This window comes from Carassius auratus, chromosome 15 (assembly GCF_003368295.1).
Source record: "Carassius auratus strain Wakin chromosome 15, ASM336829v1, whole genome shotgun sequence".
Taxonomy (NCBI): domain Eukaryota; kingdom Metazoa; phylum Chordata; class Actinopteri; order Cypriniformes; family Cyprinidae; genus Carassius; species Carassius auratus.
In genome coordinates this window covers 20,400,500-20,421,154 of record NC_039257.1, presented here as the reverse complement: position 1 = coordinate 20,421,154, position 20,655 = coordinate 20,400,500, and the positions used below count along the sequence as shown (strand labels likewise).

The 20,655-nt window shown below is 35.3% G+C and overlaps 1 protein-coding gene across 2 annotated transcripts in view; it reads left to right on the top strand.

Moving 5' to 3' along the window:
* dscamb (Down syndrome cell adhesion molecule b) overlaps window positions 1–20,655 on the top strand; it is a 142,970-nt gene that overhangs the window by 12,815 nt on the left and 109,500 nt on the right. For both annotated transcript variants that reach the window (XM_026282856.1, XM_026282857.1), the window contains exons 2-3: window positions 5,599–5,916; window positions 7,024–7,170. In XM_026282856.1, coding sequence (XP_026138641.1) covers window positions 5,599–5,916; window positions 7,024–7,170 — 465 coding nt within the window. The remainder of the gene's footprint in view (window positions 1–5,598; window positions 5,917–7,023; window positions 7,171–20,655) is intronic.

Here is a 20,655-nt window from a genome sequence, read left to right as displayed (position 1 = left end):
AACCAGCAGCTCAACATTGGCTCAGACAGATAATACAACTATCTGTGAAGTTTTGTACAGAGCATGCATGTGGAGCATTGATTGTTGACATGAAACTGGCTGTCTGAGGTATTGCAGTGTGGAAAAAAAAATCAGGTCTTATGATTGACCTACTTTGTGTGTGATTAGCTGCAAAAAAAGCACTGAAAACATAAAACTGTGAGTCTTCACATTCACACTTAGTGGAAGGCTGTTGTCTTGTAGTGTGCTCCGAGCCTAATATGTGACAAATTTAGATTTTTGAACAGGTGTTTGATGGAGACTAGCTTGTAAATAATCAAAATCACAAAACTCTCTTATTGGCAAGTTGGAATGGTACTCGACAGGTATTGATTTGTTCGTTTATCTGTGGCGTTAGTGTTTGCCTCATCAGCATTTATCACACCTTTGTTTAGATCAAATGCATCAGTGGTGCCGAAAACGGTTTGGTATGGCTGATTAGACAATTGAAGATGATAAATGCTGTTGTGTGTGATTGACTAGTAACCCTAAATTTGAGTCTGTGACTAGTGTTCTGCCTGTAATTTATATTGCATCTCAAGTTTGCCAGTAGGTTTTTTAGGGACTACCACAGGACGCATGATTCATATAAAATTGTAATAATTTTCTGACCCTAGCTAATGCATTGTTTGTCAAGCTAAGCTATTTATAGTTTAAAGTAGTTGAAATATAGAATAGCTCTTTGTTGTAGTTAGTTCTACTACAAGCTACTAAGAAGTAGCTAAATATGTTAGATCCATCAACAAAGAAATATCTAAAAATAAAACATAATAACAACAAAAAAAACGCGGGCCAGATGTGGGCCGGTTCTGGGCCGAAACTGCTTGCTGTATGGGTTGTTGTTTGGAATGAATCAAACTTTTGAATGCTATAGAGAGCAAGGGTTGCTTAGGACAAGCCGATTCATTAAAACGAAACAGACTTTTCGGATGTTATGAGAGAGGTCCATTTAAAATGAATCAGATTTTCCAATGCTTTTAAATCTTTTTGTTGAGTCATATGACTCGTGTCCCCCAAATCAAACCACCATAACTGAAATATGAGGAACAGTTCATGAATTTTGCATTTTGGTATCGGGTGCAGATGGAGAATAGAACTGTATTCAATAATAATGTACTTATTCACTATTCCCTACATTATGCCACTAATATAGTCCACTTAAATGTGTAAATGAAAATGAATAAGCAAATCTGGACACTGAGTGTGTCTGAAGGACTGCTTCTTTTTTTGGCGTAGTTTGTGCTTGATTTTTAATAATAAAATAAAAAAGCTGACAGTGTGATTACCTGGTAAGCTAAAACACGATGATGATTCTGATGTGGCCACCATCTATACAATGACTGCATGCTTTAATCAAACACTGTGCCATGATAAAAAGATATAGTTATATTCTGTTGTTGTTAGAAATATTTATAGTCGGTTATTTTACTCAATTCATCTTATCACAAAAGTCTATACTATCCATAACCCTTTTTAGCTTAGTGATTTCTAAAAACTATTAGCATTACATTAATATTACTTTAAATTTAAATGTTGCAAGCCTAGGTGCTAAAGTGTAAAATCATCAGTGTGGACATTTCCATTCACAAATGTTAGTAGATTTGACAACTTCAGTGAATTTGGATTTAAACAAGGAGTGGATATTCTCTTTGAGGCCTCTAGATTCTGACTGGCAGTCTTTGCCTCTGGCATAAAGCTCATCTCCTGGTGCTCTCAAAGCCAGCCCTCTTTAGCATGCTGTCAGTATGGCCAAAAAACAGAGAAAAAAAATTATCTTAGGTTCTTTGATTCCCATTTCAACTTTGTCCCTGTACCAATATGCGTATGAAGCACAGAACATAATCTAAAAGTGAACTTATTTTCCCAAACTGTAATTAAGGAAATCCTCCACCCCAATATCCTGATTGCTATGAATAAATACATTAATGTAGAATTTTACACTAGCAAAAGTGCTGCTGTTTCACGTCAGCCCTGCAGTCTTACACTGTACTTGTATTTTGTGTTTGAATTAATCAGTGGTTTAGTTGAGTGAATAATTCAAATAAATTCAAATAATTCGCTCATAAATTAAAGTCCGCTGTTGGCAACTTCTGGGATAACAAGGTAATATTCAGCAATAGCTTATCTAAAATCACCACCACTAATGCATAATTGTAAGTATTTATTAGGGCTGTCAGTTTAACGCACTACCTTAATTAGTAATGAAAAATAACATGATTAAAATATTTTAACACCGTTCATGCACTGGCCATGCCCACAGACCTGTACGTCATCTTACATTTCATAAAGTTGACTGCTGACAAATATGATGCAGGGCAACAACTCCATAAATGCAGTTAAGCCCTGAAATTCAAGATATTGTAGCATAATTGCTCCTCTATGAGTTTCTGTCTTATGTTTATATCATATGATGATAAGCAATATCACAGGAGCAGTGAAAGCAGTATCTCACGAGTGCTGTTTTTGTCCCGTATATCAAGAGTGCAAATGTGGTTTTAGACAACCGTTCAGTAAAAAATAAGTTAATACTTTTATATTTTCAACACAATATTGTCTGTTTTTTTTTTTCAGTTTTGCCAACAAAAATATCATCTAAAAAAAACATCAGTGATTGGCCCTGTCCCAAATGGACTAACAATGGCTGCCGCGTGTCCATCAAGTCCACGAGACCGTAGGGCGTCCCATTTGATATTTTAGCATTCAGAAGGGTGCTCGCGAGGAATCCCTTTGTAGCCATTATGCGCCCTTGATCCGCACTTCTGCCGAGCCCGCACTGGGGCGACTTCCACAGCAGACTTCTACCCGACAGTTAAAGCAGCATTATGTCATGAAAGTGCGGACTCAGAGGAAGACCGCGAGGATTTAGGGTGCCATTTGGGACAGGGCCATTGTTGTGCATCTCCAAGCAATACAGCAGTGTTTAGTTTCTGAATGAATCCGCATTTTGAACTAATCGTGTGAATCAATGATTCAAAGACCCATTCATAAAGAGAGCCATTTACTGAATTCCTGAATGTATCAGCTGTTTGAACGAGTCATAATAACATTTGTATGCTGAATCAAATAAAATATTTCTTTCTAAAGCTACTATTTGTAATGTGTACTTACTACTTTCTCATTTATCACAAAAATAGATTTAAACAGTCCTTTGAGGGTATTTTCACAGCCAAATTTAATTTGCTATTAATAAGATTAATTAATCGACACATGATGTAATAAATTAGATTAAACATTTTAATAGATAGACAACCCTAATATTTATATGTCATGCTAACATTTATTGTTCTGCATTTATTTTATGATTTATGATTTTTTAAAAATATACTCAGCTGTGGGGTTTTATCTTTTGATGCCTTAATATTTTATAGGACAGAAATACTTGATTAAACATCAAACGATACTTTCAAACCTGTCTGTAAACCTTGTGAAATTAAATCAATATATCCGAGCATCTCAATTTGAGGATGTGTTTGTGTAGCACAAGTACCCTGCTTAATTATGTGGGTAAAAAAAATCATGAAAGTTGTGTGCGTGTTTCTGAAATGCCCCACTAAAGTCACCTTGGCTTGGTGTTAGCCACTTTCCATCAGGTGCAGCCCACGCCTCAGATGACATGACATTAAAGGCCTACAGGCAAAGCAAGGCCAGTGCATTAGAGTCAACTGCCATCCCAATCACTCTCCTGGTCCAAAGAAAAGGAAGAGTACTGTAGATGTATTTGATGTACAGATCTTCAGATGAGAGGAGCAGTTTAATATTGAATAGAGTGAGGGTTTTCTTCCAAAGCTGTACCCAAAGAGAGAAAAAACCTTGGTTAATTATGAATGCACATAATACATTATTAAACAGTGTCACTTTTTCGTCTGCACGCTTCATTTCATGAAAAATTATGACAATTATGAATTTTTCCTCCGGGTTGCTGAGTATTAAAGTGCTGTTTTCTTTTTTTAAGTGCATGGCACCTTCAAGAAGGATTTGATAGGACTTCTGCTTTTGGACTTAATTTTGTCTGCTTAATTTGTAAAGAAAAATAAAACCCAAATGTTTAAGCAGGTTACCTTTTCAGAACAAACACCTCCACCAAACATGAGATGTCATGAATTAAAATAATTTTCAATTTGTTTTGAACTAAATAGCGCATTTTAATGTAATACCTTTAATGGGGATATGGTGTTTATTTGGGTCAATAACTCGTAAGTTAAAACTTATGGTGGAATAGAACAAATAGAACTGAAGTGATGTACAGTAATTGAGGATCACTGGTCTGAGGAACCCGTTCATTGCTGTAACCCTAAAAACTAGTGCGCCAGAGGATAAAATAGTCAGTTTAGTTTTCCTGAAGCCACCAGGGTGGCACTGGGGCTTGGGCCCGTCGTCCTTGACTGTCAATCCTTCCTGCTGGTGTCCAAGTGGAAGAAATGTGGTTTACTCTCTGCAAACTGAATATCTTAATTAGGATTTATTCATTTATAGTGGACATGCATGGAATTTACATTTCTTTTACATCAGCAGGTCTTTATTTCATTACGAGAAGCCACACTTACAGAACGCTCATCTATTAACCAACATACCCACATGAATTCATCAAGTGCTGATGATTAGAGCAGAATGTGCTGAATCACTTGATTTAGATAGCATAAAGTCCTCTTGGAATGAAGACCAGCAATGATTGCTTTGGTTTACAAAAGAGTGAGTGAGCAAATCCTTATTGCATAAAGGCCAGAATGTTTTCACACTCTTTAATATCAGAATAAACGCTCCGCCAAGCCTCTCGCTGGCAAAACAAGATATTTTAACAGATGGTTGCTTCAGCGTGCCACTTGATGAATGAGACCATATGCCTCAGATTGCCACAGTAAAGATTATCACCATTATGAGCGCTTGTTTGCGGGTTTCGTTTGTTTGCTCGTCTGTGTTTGCTCATCAAGCGTGCCAACAACTGGAGTGTTATATCTGAGCATGTGGGCGCACATGTGTTTATGAATAAATGTCATATTCTGTGTGTACCTTCTGCTTTGTGAGCGAAACCCGCTGATCCTCAGAAAAGGTTGAAACTGCTGCAATTTGAAACCTTGTTAGAAATTTATGAAGTGCTAAAATGTTTGGTCCCGAGGGAAAACACTGCCAGCTGTCACTGGTGAGCCATTTACTGCCAAACGGAGATTGGTGCTCAGATAGGGCCTGTGGCACGGCATTGAGGAGATTTAGCACAGAGGAAATTAGCAAACGAAAATTAGCTGGAAGTCATTCAACTTGAACTTTTCTTTGGTTATGATTAGCTTCATGATGCAATGCCACATTTTCTCTTGTGTGTCTTTAGTGCTGATATTTAATACTGTCTCTATGTACTGTTAGAATTTGTGCACATGTGAACTGTATATATATATATATATATATATATATATATATATATATATATATATATATATATATATATATATATATAAGCTGTAACAGAAAACTATATTTACATTCAACATTAATTTTACTGGTTAATGCTTCTTCGTCCATATAAATTAACTCACTCACGCACTCTTGTCCTTGTCTTTTCCTTTACAGTTTTCGGTGAAGATCTACGTTCCAGCTTATATTTTGTCAATGCATCTCTGCAAGAGGTAGTGTTCTCCAGCACCACAGGGGCACTGGTGCCGTGTCCTGCCGCGGCCGTGCCCCCCGCCACGCTGCGCTGGTACCTCGCCACTGGGGAGGAGATCTACGATGTCCCAGGCATCCGCCATGTGCACCCCAATGGCACGCTGCAGATCTACGGCTTCCTGCCATCCAGCTTTAGTAACCTAATCAATGACAATACATACTACTGCACAGCGGAAAACCCATCAGGAAAGATCAGGAGTCAAGATCTACACATCAAGGCCGGTCAGTCACCTCAACAGAATAAAACAAAAATAAATACTTGCAACCTATATTGAGGAATAATTTTCTTTATATATATATATATATATATATATATATATATATATATATATATATATATATATATATAAACACACACACATATATATATATATATATATATATATATATATATATGTGTGTGTGTGTTTTATTATAGCATAATGATGATTTAATTCTTGTACAGCCACCCCCCCCCCCCCCAAATTAAAAAAGGTAAAAACACACTGGTTTCTGTGTTTTACAGGGACATTCCATAGTAATGATTTTTATGCTGTTCAAACTATATTTTCTATCCCTTTAACCTACACAAGAACCTACACTAGTACAGATAACTTTCTGCATTTTTAGATAAAAACAAAAAACAAAAACCTTTTATCCTTTAGAAATTGTTTTCCTAATGGGGAAAATGTTAAACATTACAGGTATTACTATCCTTGTGTAGGTAGTGTATTTGGTCCCCATAATGTAGGAAATAACAGGTACACACACACACACACACACACACACACACACACAGAGAAATCAATGAAAATCAAGAACTAATCTAGATTTGAACATATAAACTAACCTTTTTGATTTATTTTTCAGATTACCTACAGCTCAGAATTATATATTACAAGTGCTCATCGTTGTGCTTCTGTGATTGCTCTGATATAGACAGATGAAAAACACTGAAATATTAATGTGTTTTTTTGCTTAGGTCAGTCATGTGTGGAGAAGACAATGCTGGAATTTGGGTCATTTTTTTGTGGGCCATTGTGTATTTCTCTCTCTTTCTTTTGCTATCTCGTTTTGTACATTTCAGTCACCTGAAGCAACCAGCAAGTCATCTGATTAAAAAAAGAAATATATATTAATAGCACAAATTTAAGTTGTATTTTATTTTATTATTTATATTGCACAGTTACTAATGTATTTACTAATATATCATACAGTATTAGTATATATATTAATATATTAGAATCTATGTAGGTATCCATCTATCCAACAGAATTTAATTAAGAGTATATATTCATAGAAGACACTCTTTCAGTTAGTAATTTCAGTTCTGTTTTCTCTTGAGCGCAGTTTTCCGGGAGCCATACACGGTGCGGGTGGCTGACCAGAGAGTCATGCGAGGGAATACGGCGGTCTTCAAGTGCATTATCCCGGCCTCAGTAGAGGAGTACGTCAGTGTTGTATCATGGGAGAAAGACACAGTCTCGCTTGTCTCAGGTAGGGCTGATCACTCGCATTGCTTTTGAGAAACTTGCAAGACTTATGAAAGCCTTATTTTGCCTTTTTTTATTCCCCTGAACTGCCATTCACTCTCTAGCATTAAATACGTGTCTTGCTAAACCAAAATGGGTCGCTTTCCATTAGGGTATGTTTGTTTGTGATCGACTAGTACCCTCTGGCTGGATTTGTCAGTAATGTAAGAATTTAGGGAACGTTCAGGTGTGGTTAGTGGCTCAAGACATGCACAAGCTCAAGCACTGTGCATTCACTAGTTATTTGAAGTCCATAGATTCAAAGAATCTGGACGTGACAGACGGGAAACGTCTTGTACCCGAGTTTTATTGAGCTTTGAAAAATCCATTCTCTCACCAATCAGTGTACATCACCACTTATGACTACCTGACGACATTTCCATGGTAACACTCTGGTAGTAATAGGCCAGTGTGGTTGGTGAAATATGAAATACTATGCATGATATTCGTCATACCTTTCTGAATGGTTCTGCAATTGCATGGTCAGTGTCATTTATAAAGATGATACGTTTTATCTGATGCAGTCACAGCACATACCAATATCAACCTGTGTGCAAAATGTCAGAAGCATTAGACCTATCCAATGCTCATCCCTCGCTAAATATTTAATGATGAAGGACCACAGACGTGTGGCTGAAAGCTCTCTGGCATATGAAGCTGAAGAATTGTTCACTCTTGCAGAGAAGTGGGCTTTGAGATTTTTGTGCAGCCATTTTGCCTGCGTTTGATTCTTTTCTAAACCAACCAGATTGTTGTTGGTGGTGTGGTCAGCATGAAGACTGGCTCTTTGGGGATTAGATTAGTTGTTCAAATACATGTTCCAAAATGACCACATGTACTTCATAAAATACCAACAACAAACAAATGAACAGTCAGCACACAATTATCTGGGATACCGTTGAATCTCTGGGATACTGTTGTGTTGTTGCATCAAATGCAGGTATTTGCTTGAACTGGCTGTTAACCGGTAGTTATTTAGACATTGTTTTAGGCTATAGCTTTAGCTATAGAAGCCTTTATAAAATATTTCCAATATTAATTTAATGCATGTAAATATAGATTTAGGATATGTCAGGATTACTCTTGGGTCTGCCTCCTCAAAACTAGATGCTGGTCATGTTTTAAGAAGAAGCAGCCCTGCACATTGCATTGCAGTCTACTAGAGGTCAGCCATTTTCTGATCCAAAAAGCTAACTTTTTGAAATCCATTGAGTTCTTGGTGCGTACAATCAATTCCAGCATAATTTTTTTTTTTCACATGGAAAACATATGGAAGAAAATGTATCGCATGTTCATAGACGAACACATTGCTAGCAAGCCATATTACTGGTCACCCCATTGCTCCAAAACTGCAGTGAAAGATATTTAGGTTTCTTGTCCTAGTAGCTTTTTAAATGTTAAATCGCAAATCTAACTGGATGTGTTTCTTCAAATTTTGAGCTTAACATTTTTTTTTTTAAGAATTTAAAGGCATTTCTCAACCTCAAACAATGTCAATCAGTGAAAATACATGAATCTCAGGAGTATTCTGAAATACAACTACTTTGTCCTGCATCAATGTGGGAAAAATTAATTTCCTTAAGTATATACTGACACTTTTGTTGCAAAATTATTGGCGGTTTTTCATTTATTTAAATTAAAGTAGTTTTAAAATGTGACTCATTTTTATGATGCATTTTCATATTTTAAGTGTAAAATCAATTGCAAATGCATCCAAATTCAAAATATATTTTTAAGAACCAAAATGAATCATAATTTTGCACATTTTGCTTTCCGAATCCCTTAGTAGTCATTTTCCGGTTTGAAATTGTAGATCAGGATTGCCACGTAAAATACTGTACATCAGAGCAGAACTATTGTGCTGTTAGCATGAAGCATTCGATCTCTTTTCTCTTGTCTGCTTAGCATAAATCAGTGTTCGGCGTGGACGCGCGAGCTATTCCGGTCCTATAATTCTGGCTAACACTGGAGATTGTCCCGCAAATCACAGAGAAGATGAAATGCATGATTACAGAGTGGGACTTGTCTTAATTAATGAACTGTGATTGAAAATATAATTACAATATGAATTACCTCTCAAAATAAAGACTGCTCCCTAGTCATTTGAAGCGAGGGCCTGTTTTAAATGTGAATGAACGGGGCCTAATGATACTCTAACTTACCATTAACCTGTCATGCATTTTAAAACGGACCTTTCTGTGTGCGCTTTCAAATTCATGGCTGTGGATCCGTCCCCTCCCGGCTTTTGATAAACAATTGACAGCTGTAATAAAGAGATGAAAGGCTGTGCAGGTGAAAGGGCCCATGTGTGTGCGTCTGTGAGTGTATCTTCCTCGGTGAGTGTCCAGAGCACGGAACAGCTCCTAATGTTTGTGTATGTATTTCAGGGATTTCACTACTGAATATTGATGGTGGCCATATTTCTTTTGTCATCTTGTCTGCATGCATGGTTCACCCATTTGATCTTGTTTTAGTGACTGAAGTCAACTGAAATGAAAATGAATCAGATTTACTTTCATTATACACATTGCCAGTTTACAGTGAAAAAAAGGTGTGCCTCAACCCCCAAGCATCATTTGTATAGCAGCCCTTCATTTTTCATTTGTGGACAAATTTGGGCACAAAGGTCTCAGTTAAGTAACCCCTTTATAATTTTTTTTTTTTTTTATATATATATGTTATGCCTCGGAAGAGAAGAAATTGTTGAATTAAGTCTTTATTTTAGTTTTTTGTGCATACAGAAAGTATTCTTGTAGCTTCGTAAAATTATACTTGAACCACCGATGTCACGTGGACCATGCATTTTAACGATGTCCTAAATAAGTTAATTGTGGTAGGACTCTTGCTGTCTATTGAGGTTCAGGGAGGTCTTGGATTGAGTGCTGATGGATCAAAAATACCTTGGTTTGTGTTCCGAAGATGAATGGAGGTCTTACAAGTTTGGAACGACGTGAGAAAAAGTAATTAATAACAGAATTTTCATTTTTAGATGAACTATCCCTTTAAGAAACAAGTTTATTTTTTGATGACATCATCAAGTCCTGTAATATTACACTAATACAATACAATTACAATAATACACACATGAAAGAAGCGTTTTTGACTCTGACCCCTGTTACTCGGATCGTTCAGAAACTGACAGCTCCTCTAATAACCATACTGTGCGCAGCTTGTTGCATTTGTGCTAAACTTTGGTCCCGCTATCATTTTTTACAGCACTTTGCCTTTGGCTTTTCTCATTACAGTTTACTTCATGGCTGCAGAAGTGTCCCTCTCTCATGGCTGACATTCACTGACATTTGTCAAACCATTAAGCTCAATTCACTTTGCCTTCCAGCGCGGTTAGAGGGGAAATCACAGCCACATGCACTTTACTTACTTAATGGTCTGTTTCTAATGGGTCGTCGCCGTAAATATTGAGAGTTTGCATTTGCAAATGCGTTGATGAGTTAATCTTTTAAGGTGCCGTTGTGGATTGACGATTAAGATGCTAACTGGATAATGTATGAATCATTTCAGCCATGGTACTTCAGTGTGTCAGTGTTTTAGCCAGTGGCTTGGTTGGTTTTGAGGTCATTCAACATACTATGCCGTCTGAATGGGAGTTTTAATATATCACTTACATTTATAAGAAATTACTTTTATGATATTTATTTGATATATATATATAAGGTGAATGGTGCTTGTGCATACATAATGTTTAGTGTTTTGCTGTTTGGTTGCTAAGGTATTGTAGAAGGTTACTAGGGCATTGCTAAGTGGTTACTAAGGTGTTCTTAGTGGTTGCTAGAGGGTTTCTTAATACCATAACTTTAGTCATTTTCTATGGATTTTACCATAATTGTTTCCCAAAACTGATTTAAAATAAATTATATTTTAAACAGTTTAAGTAAATATTTTTCAAATTTGCCTGCATGTCTTATGACCATTAACCGACTTTAACGAACCGTGGCATACAAATCTGTTAACTATTAACTTAAATCTCAATATTTCATTTTAATAAGTAAATTTATTAGGTGAACGATGTTTGGCTGACATAACTAAATAAATAAATAAACAAATAAATAAATAAAAGTTTGGCAATCTCTGTATTACTTGTAAATAAGAAAAAAAATGTTTAATGTGTTTGAAAGACAAAAGCCTTCCAAAGACATATTAATAGATGATTAAATAACACTCTGAGTGATAATTCAAATACAAATTAATCTGTTTTTAAAAGATGAAAAAGAAGAATTGGGGAGAATCAATAAACTCTGAATGATTTATTGCTATTGTGTGAATAATATGCAATCATGAAATCAATAGAAAAGTAATTGTACTCTGATTGAGTTGTAAAAAAATGGAATTTAATGGAATTACAAGAACTTAATTTTTGGAATCTGATTATGTAATCCAGATTACATGTCATCAGTTAGTACCCAGCACTGCTGAACACTTATAAAGAAATATGAAATCTATTGTGACAGCACATCTCTACTCAACAAACCACTCAATCTGAAATGATATTCATGACTTTAGCACAAAAGTTAAATTCTTAGATTTGGAGGTATGTTCAAATCCTTAGCTGTAAGTATGAGCAATAATAGTGCCTCATTAAATAATAAATGATTATTTCCACTATTGCTCAGTCCTTATATTTAAACCAACATTATGTCAACCACGAAGGCTATTTCATAACCTTCACTTTGAAGCTGTAAACACTGGTAATATGAAGATAACTGGAACAAAAATCATAGTAAAATTAAATTCCAGATCAATTCCTACATCATATATCAGAATCTGACCTGTAAAAGCATAAAACCGGTATAAATACTAAGCACAAGAGTGGAGGGAGGAATATCAATGCCATGGACTCCTCTGTGCAACTGCCGCTGCCTATAGAAAATCTAAAGAGCAGAGGGGCGGTCAGACATGTTGAAAAGCCAGCGCCATGTTTGAGTGAGTGCGGCTGGGGCCAGAGACAGTGTCAGTGACTGCCGCTGCTGCTGGGAGCATCCTCATTAGAACAAACCCACACTCCTTTCATCTTTCTCTAGCCTGCAGATTAAGCTGGAGATGGACTGAAGCTAGAGGAGAAAGATAAATGTAAGCCTCCCTCTCTCTCTCTCTCTCTGTTTCTCTGCTCTACCTTCTCTTTGTGTGTACAGCAAATGTTCTATGCTGGACAGCTCCCCTGAAACCTCTCTCATTGCTGTAGGAGAAATGGAGTAAAGGTTTCTCATGGCTTTAATCCTCTTAACGCCTTACTTTAACTACCATACTGTATATTTCTAAGCCATAACAGTAGCTCTGGTTAAAAATAAAGAAATATATATAGTGGACTACCAGTAAAATTTAGAAAAAAATTGGGACCAAAAATTATTCAAACACTCTTACCTGACCATATTTTGCAGTAATATAATTTGTCAAATTTAAGTTCTATTTGCTGATTTTAATGCTGATATGTTGTAAATAGTTTTGTTCTGCCAATTGCTATTGTGTTGTTTAATGTTCACTACATTTCGATTTCCTTAAAAAAAATCTATTTACTTAAATTATTCCAAGTGCAATCCTGAAATGAACAATGTGGCAGCCCATTTTCAGCCTATTGTTTGGATTTCTGACTCAAGTGATAATGTGAGCTTTGGATGGGTCTAGCTATTTCTGGTGTCTGAAAAAATAAATACATGAATAAGACAGAAGTTGCACACTTTTGTACCCATTTCTACTGTAAGTCATTCAGTCAGATATTGTATATGTTGTAAGAAAATTGGGTCACAGCTGAAGAACAGAACAGGTCCTCTCTCAAGCATCACATCAGCCCATAACTGCTGTTTGACTGGTTACAACAAAGGCCAGTTCACTAGAAGAGCGGATCATTATTAATCTAATCTGAGATATCATTGTGTCATCCAGATAAAATGTATCTGCAGCAGTAACTGTGATGTGAGCTGTATGTGTATTGCTTGAAGAAAAAAAACACACACGTACAATTCTGCTTCACAACCCCTGCTTTCATCACACAAAATACGTCAGAGAGAGAGAGAGAGAAAGAGAGGAAAAGAAAGAAGGATATAGTGTAGTGGAGGGAAAAAAGGACCTAAAAAATCAATAGCTATGTACATTAATCACACAGCTGCCACTGAGAATTATGGGAGCATAAGCTGAAGGATGCATTTGTGCATTTGCAGCATGAGTGCTGGTGAACGTTTAGGGAATACAAAGAGAGAGAGAAGAGAGAGAGAGAGAGAGAGAGAGAGAGAGAGAGAGAGAGAGAGAGAGAGAGAGAGAGAGGTATCGGTTTTCTGATGTCTCCTTTAAGTGTACCTAAAGAAATGGTTAGGGTGTTGGTTTTTATATTAAAAAAAAAAAAGAAAAAAAAAATGTAAACAATTCAATGTGATTTTTCTTTTATAAGAGAAAATATTATGTTTTAAAAAGACAATTTCAACAATCTTTAATGTCTTCAAAAAAATATTCCTGTCTTATATTAAATAAGCCTTTATTGTCTCGTGGATGTTTTTAGTTTTAGTGAAAAGTGAAAATTTTACTGTTAAAGCTAATTTGGTTTATTGTGAAATTAAGTTGTAAAAAGCTTAAAAAGAAAATACTTAATCACACTATTTGTGTTCTAACAACAAAGTTTCTTTGCTTTCGTTTAGTTGGGTCCTTTAAAATTTGCAATCTTAATGATATGACATTATGCATGACTACCAGTCAGGTACTTGAAAATTATTTTTGATGTTGATATAACTGGAACTATCATTCCCTGCAGGTTTTACATTAGGACATACAAAGTTATAGATTGAAATGCTTTTTTAAATGTATTTAAGAGAAGTCTCTTCTGCTTCATTTATTTGGTCTCAAAATACAGAAGAAGAAAAAAACATTATTTAAACATGCAATTTATTAATCTGATGGCAACCCTGAATTTCCATGATAAATAGAGAGTTTAAAAAAAATAGCATTTAGCTGAAACACAATTTTGTAACATTATAAATGCCACTTTTGAGAAACTGAATGCATCCTTGCTGAATAAAGGTAATATTCTGTAATTTCTTCTGAAAAAAAAAAAACCCCTGATGACCCAGAAATGGATAATGTTACAAAAGCTTTCTATTTCAGATAAATTGTGTATATGCATCAAATGATCTTATTAAAAAAAAATAATAATAATAATAATAATAAAACTGTTTTCAGCATTGATGATAATAGAATTTTGATTAATATTAAATACCAAAGGTTTTGTTTAAACCCTTCCATAAATATAATTTGTGGAAAAACTCATTTAAATTTGCATGTGACACATCAGAGTATTTGTTTATGTATTTGTTTGTTTGTATAAAATTAGCAACAATACAGTTAAAAGAATATAATACAAAAATACTTTCTTGTTATCACCTTACTGAAATAGGTTTTTTGATTCCTTGAAAAGTGTATGTGGAAATGCACACAATATGTAAAAAATCCTACAATTGCAAAGGACATAACCGTGGATTAATCCCTCTTAATTCACTGTTTACTGATAAATAAGCGCAATATGGTAGCGATTAGGCTGTTTAGGATGAATATGATTACCGAACTGTCTGCTCAGGCCACTGGGGACTAAGCGAGACTTAATCTTTAATAAGCGCTGATGGCTTCGTTAGCGTCTGATGCTATGCTGCCGCTTGGCTTCGCTCCCCAGAACGGGACTTTTCCCGAGCTTATGGAGAACTCCACGCTGACGCACTGGACCATGGCCAGGGCATAAAATGGCAGCGCTCCAAATGACAGATTAGTAATAAGTGTGGCATGAGCTAATTACGGACGGAACGACCAATTAATTTCAGTTTATAAACGCCTGTAGATTTGGCCTTGTTTTTCCCCCAGGTGCCCTGGAATAGGGTCTGTCTCGCCCCATTGCTGGAGGAGGCTGGTGGCAGGTGTTTTGGGCCGTGGTGGAGAGGTGCAGAGGTACTTCTGGAGGTCTGAGTGCCACTTCCTGTCTCATCTTTGAACTGAATGGTCTGCTGACGTCTAAAAGCATGAAAAGGGACTCAAAACAACAAAGCTTCTCAGAAACAAAAGGATTCGTTTGTTGCTGTTGATTTGTTAATGTCGTAGATATGGTCATTGTTTGTTTGTATGGCTTATTTTTGATTTGTGAGGATCAATGTTTTAGGTTCAGCAGGGTTTTAGGATCATAGACTACCATAGACTGTTTTTCCACAGCTTTGCACTGCACTATGCCTTTTAAACCTTAAAGGAATCTATCATTTTATTGCACAAGTAATCGTGTGTTGTGTTACTTACCTCCTGCTATAGGTGTGAATCATGGTTGGCTGAAGTAGGCGTTGATCTTCTGTAGGGACAGTCTTCCACTATCATGTCCTGCTGTCCTGTACATGTTCTCCGTAATATGAAACCGAGCCATTATGGTAGCTTGGTTTCAATAAAAGCTGTTTTTGCACTAAAAAGGATGTTTGGAGTTCTAAAACTTACAGGATGTTTTTATATACAGTGTCATTTTTATGTCAAAAGATCAAGGGAATTCAGATTTCTAAATTCATGAACCCTTTAATACAGAATAATAATTACATTGAATCATTGTAAGAGCAAATATTTACACCCTTACACCCCATGAATTAAACTGTAACAAAAATTAATTTAAAATCTTGGTAACACTTTAGTATAGGGTCCAATTCACACCAATAACTAGTTGCTTATTAGCATGTCTATTATTAACATATTGACTGTTTATTAGTGCTTATAAAGTACACATAATGCATGACATCCCTAATCCTAACCAATACCCTAAACTTAACAACTACCTTATAAACTATTAATAAGCAGCAAATAAGAAGTTAATTGAGGCAAAAGTCATAGTAAATGGTTAGTTAATAGTGAGAATTGGACCCTAAAATAAAGTGTGACCAAAATCTTTCTCTCTAATGAATTCTGTGTATGGATGAGAATAATCAGTCCCTGCACGGCTGTCCCTCAGCCATAACTCTCAGCTGTCTTGTTTGACCTTCCATCTTCTTCTTCCATGTTTGCCATGTTAACCATCAGTCTTGAGCCATTTAGTTTCTGAAGATCCCTCTTAACAACCAGCATGTTAAATCATAGTTCAGATTGGAAGAATAGCTTAATACACACTGAATACTGCCTCATTTTAAACAACATGACACAAAGTCACTGTAAAATTACTAATGACTTTGTCTGTGTCAACCATGCCACGGAATAAGATATTCTGGAAAGAAAAAAAATATATATATTACACACATGCACACACACACAAATATGTTTTTGTCCATGCAGTGAAATCCATCAGAAAGCATTGAATTTTATTATAAGAGACATTTTTCTAAATATATATATATTTTGTGTTCTACAGTAGAATTAAATTAATTCAAATTGGATTAACATGAGGGTGAGTAAATGATGGCAGAACTGTTTAGACATGTTGAAAAGTTCTGTTTATCTATCTTTTTTGAGCCCATTGCTTTTTAAATTATGGAAGGCACTTCCAGTTTGGGGACATTCCACTCAAAAATAATTAAATAAATCATTTTTAAATCTTAAATTTGCACTTCAAATAATCCTTATCCAATCAGTTTGACTGAATGAACTGTTCTTTTTCATTCATTGGTATTTTAATGTGACATAGTATAACCAAAAAAGGTCTTCCCTGAAAGAGATGACTTCTGGATGGGAGCATATGTTGTTCTAGAACTTGGATCTACCTTTCAGCATTGATGGTGGCACGGTGGGTTGTGTTCACCAACCATGTTTTCTGGAAGTATTCCTGAGCCCATGTTGTGATGACTTCTGAGAGACTCTTTTTACACCCAATCATGTTGCCAATTGACCTAATAAGTGAAGTGAAGTGAAGTGAGGGAGTGATAAGTTGCAAATGAGTGATAAGTGAGTGAGTGAGTGATAAGTTGCAAATGGTCCTCCAGCTGTTCCTTGTATGTACATTTAACTTTTCCGGCCTCTTACTGCTAACTGTCCCAACTTTTTTGGAATGTGTAGCTCCAAAATGAGCCAATATTTGGCAGGACATTTCAAAATGTCTCACTTTCAACATTTGATATCTATATTCTATTATGAATAAAATACTCAGTTTATGAGATTTGTAAATTATTCAGAAATCATTTCTAGTAGTTCATTCCTTTTTTACTCACAATTTGTACAGTGACCCAACTTTTGGGAATCGGGTTTGTAGAAAAAAAAATTCTGACCATCAGAAATGACCTTTGTTGGTATAATGTAATCAGTCAAATGTTGATTCAATCTCATGACAAAATATTTTTTAATAAAACAGTTATTTTAGATAATAATAATAATAAAAAACCCAGAAATGTAATACCTTGACATATAGAGTGGCACATTAGTCAAACTTTCAGTTTGTAAAAATTGCTTTTACACAAGTGACAAAAAATCTTCGAAACTCATTTGCGAAACATCCTGACCCCCCCCCCCAGTTTGTGTTGAGTGGTATCATAAGGTTGCAGGCTGACCTTTGACTCTTGATGACGTACACTGCAATCTTAATGTAGCATGAGTCGGCCAATTACAATGGAAGCGTTTGCTTATCACAGGAATTCAGCTGTGTTTGTGTGTGTGTGTGTGTGTGTGTGTGTGTTGAGCAGCAAGTCACTCTGTTTTATTTTAGCAAATGCAAGCCTTTAACAAACTACATCACTCTCTTACTTGTTCAATGCAGCTGCTGCTTGGAATTTGATATGTGTCTGTTGCATTTAAAACGATCCATTATGGTATTCAGAATACATCAGAATGAAGAGGAATTCTATTGCTGGTTGTGCTGAAATGAGAGAGAGAGAGAGAGAGAGAGAGAGAGAGAGAGAGAGAGAGAGAGAGAGCGAGAGAGGGAGAGAGAGAGAGAGGAAAAAAATTTGGAATCGATTTTCCCATTACTTTGTGCTGTACTTGTGTTGCCATGGCAACATGGTCAGGTTTCTCCATCCTCCCAGGGCAAATGTAATTGTTGTCTGTTTCTCAAAGCTAGAGTCAACATTCAGCATCTCACACTCTCATGGCTGCTCAACACATCACAATCACACATATCTAAAATGGTATTTAAAAGGTGCATCAACAGTTAATGGTGGCTTTTTAAAATTATTAGTATTAATAGTAATAATAACGACTACATGATTGTCTCTGAAATTATGCTTCTGAATGTGAACATTTGCCCACAGGTCTGTTCATTTTTTAAAATTTTTATTTATTTAAAGGTATCAGATGATTTTAGATCCTTACAATTTTTCATTTATATATATTTTATTTCTTGGAGCACTGTTATTGTTCACAGTTATTGTTACACTGTAAAAAAACATGTTGATGAACTTTATTATATTATAATATAGTTAATATATTGTTACAACATCTGTATTTTCATCTGTTTGAAGTAGTTTAATGGTGACAGTTATATCATTTTTTTTTTAAGCATTTATTGTTATTTAAGATTTTGTAAAAGCTTGTGATACTTTAGGATCAACCATACTTTTTGAAAATACCTTTCTTAATTTTTTCCCCCATTTAAATAATTTTAACAATTAAATTATACAGATTCATTCAGTCAACATAAATTCCCTTTTTTCCAATGTTTAAGCATTGTTTTCTGAAGGACAAAGAAATTATTCCTGCATTATGCAGTACATTTAGCAAGTTATAACTCTTCACTAAGAGTGATGGGATAATAACAATACATGCGGTTAATCTATTATTTTCTAGCCAAATTGACTTTACTCAAAACCTGGAGGATGATGGTTTAAGAAGGTTGAACATTTTTGACAGTTTGTCCTGATTTAAAAAGTCTTGATCAAACAGTCTTTACACATGGGAAATGGGGTGCGGATGGGACTAGTCTGCTTTCCTTCACGAGTAATTAACAGGTTGACTGGTTTGGGAGTAAACTACCCCAGCATCTGAATCAACCAGGCCTCTGGCTAATATGTGTGTCTCATATGGAATTGTCCCATGGCGATGCTGCCTCTGCACCCTCCTTTTCTAAAATAACTGCTAATTAATACTTATTCCTCGGGGACATAAAAACACTCACATGAGTATTACAGATGGCTGTTGATTCCATACTAGTTGTTTTAAGCCACATAATTCCCTGAAGAACTTGTTATGGTGAGGCGGGTTATGTTTTTTATCTCTATCACAACTTTCTTTGCTTCTTTTTTGAAGGCAACTGTTTTGGGAAAGGGTAACCGCTGGAATGTCTGGTGTAATTAAAAGTGATGCAATTAATTCGACTGTTAGAATGTCCCCCTCCCGACCTCATGGTTTTACAAAATCATACTATACTACAGTCAGTGTTGGGGAGTAACTAGTTACATGCAACGGAATTTTGTAATTTAATTAAAAAAACTCTTATAACTGTCATCTGTTATAGTTGAGAAAAAAATGTATAATACTAAAAATAAACAACATCTGATTAATCATTTGTTACCAGTTCTGCCATTTAACATCTGCTAGCATTACCACAAATCAAATTAGAATCCAGATTTAAAGTCATACTTTATCATTTAAGAATTGTTATGCAAATCCTTTTTTTACACAATTGCAACTGCTATTGTGCCCAAAGGAGATCATGTACGATCATGCATGATGGGTAGTCATCAGCCCTTTTGATATTTTTTAATGGTGATGGTGTGATACTCACTATGCACTTTCAGAAATAAAGGCACAAAAGCTGTACAGAATGACACTTCTAATAGGTACACTTTCAGTAATAACATGTTATTTTATGGTACCAAACTGGATCCTTTAGGTAAAAATATGTACCTTTTGCAAAGGTTCCACCCCAGTGACAGCATGTTACACTGCTCAGTCTCCTCTATATGTGTTTGAAATAAAAATACCTAAAAATGTAACATTGTGATATATTATTACAATTTAAATTTATTATACTTTAAATTATCATTTATTTCTGTGATGCAAAGCTGAATTTTTAGGATCATTATCACATGAAGCTTTAGAAATCATTTTAATATGAGGATTCATTATCAAAGTTGGAAACAGTTCTGCTGCTTAATATTTTTTCAGAGCATGTGATACATTTTTAGGATACTTTGATGAATAAAATGTAAAAAAAGAAGCGATGTTTTTCAAATAGAAATATTTTGCAATAACAATATACACTACTGGTAAGTAATTTGGGGTCAGTAATTTTTTTTCTTTCTTCTTTTTAAATAAAATCAATACTTTTATTCAGATAAAAAGTGATATAAAATATATTATTAGAATATATATTATTATAACTTTTTAACCTTTATTCATCAAATATATTAGACAGCAGAACTGTTTCCAACACTCATAATAATTCAGATTATTAGAATGATTTCTAAATGATCATGTGATCGACTGGATGTTACATGTGACACTGAAGGCTGGAGTAATGATGCTGAAAATTCAGCTTTGCATCACAGGAATACATTTTTTAAAGTATATTCAA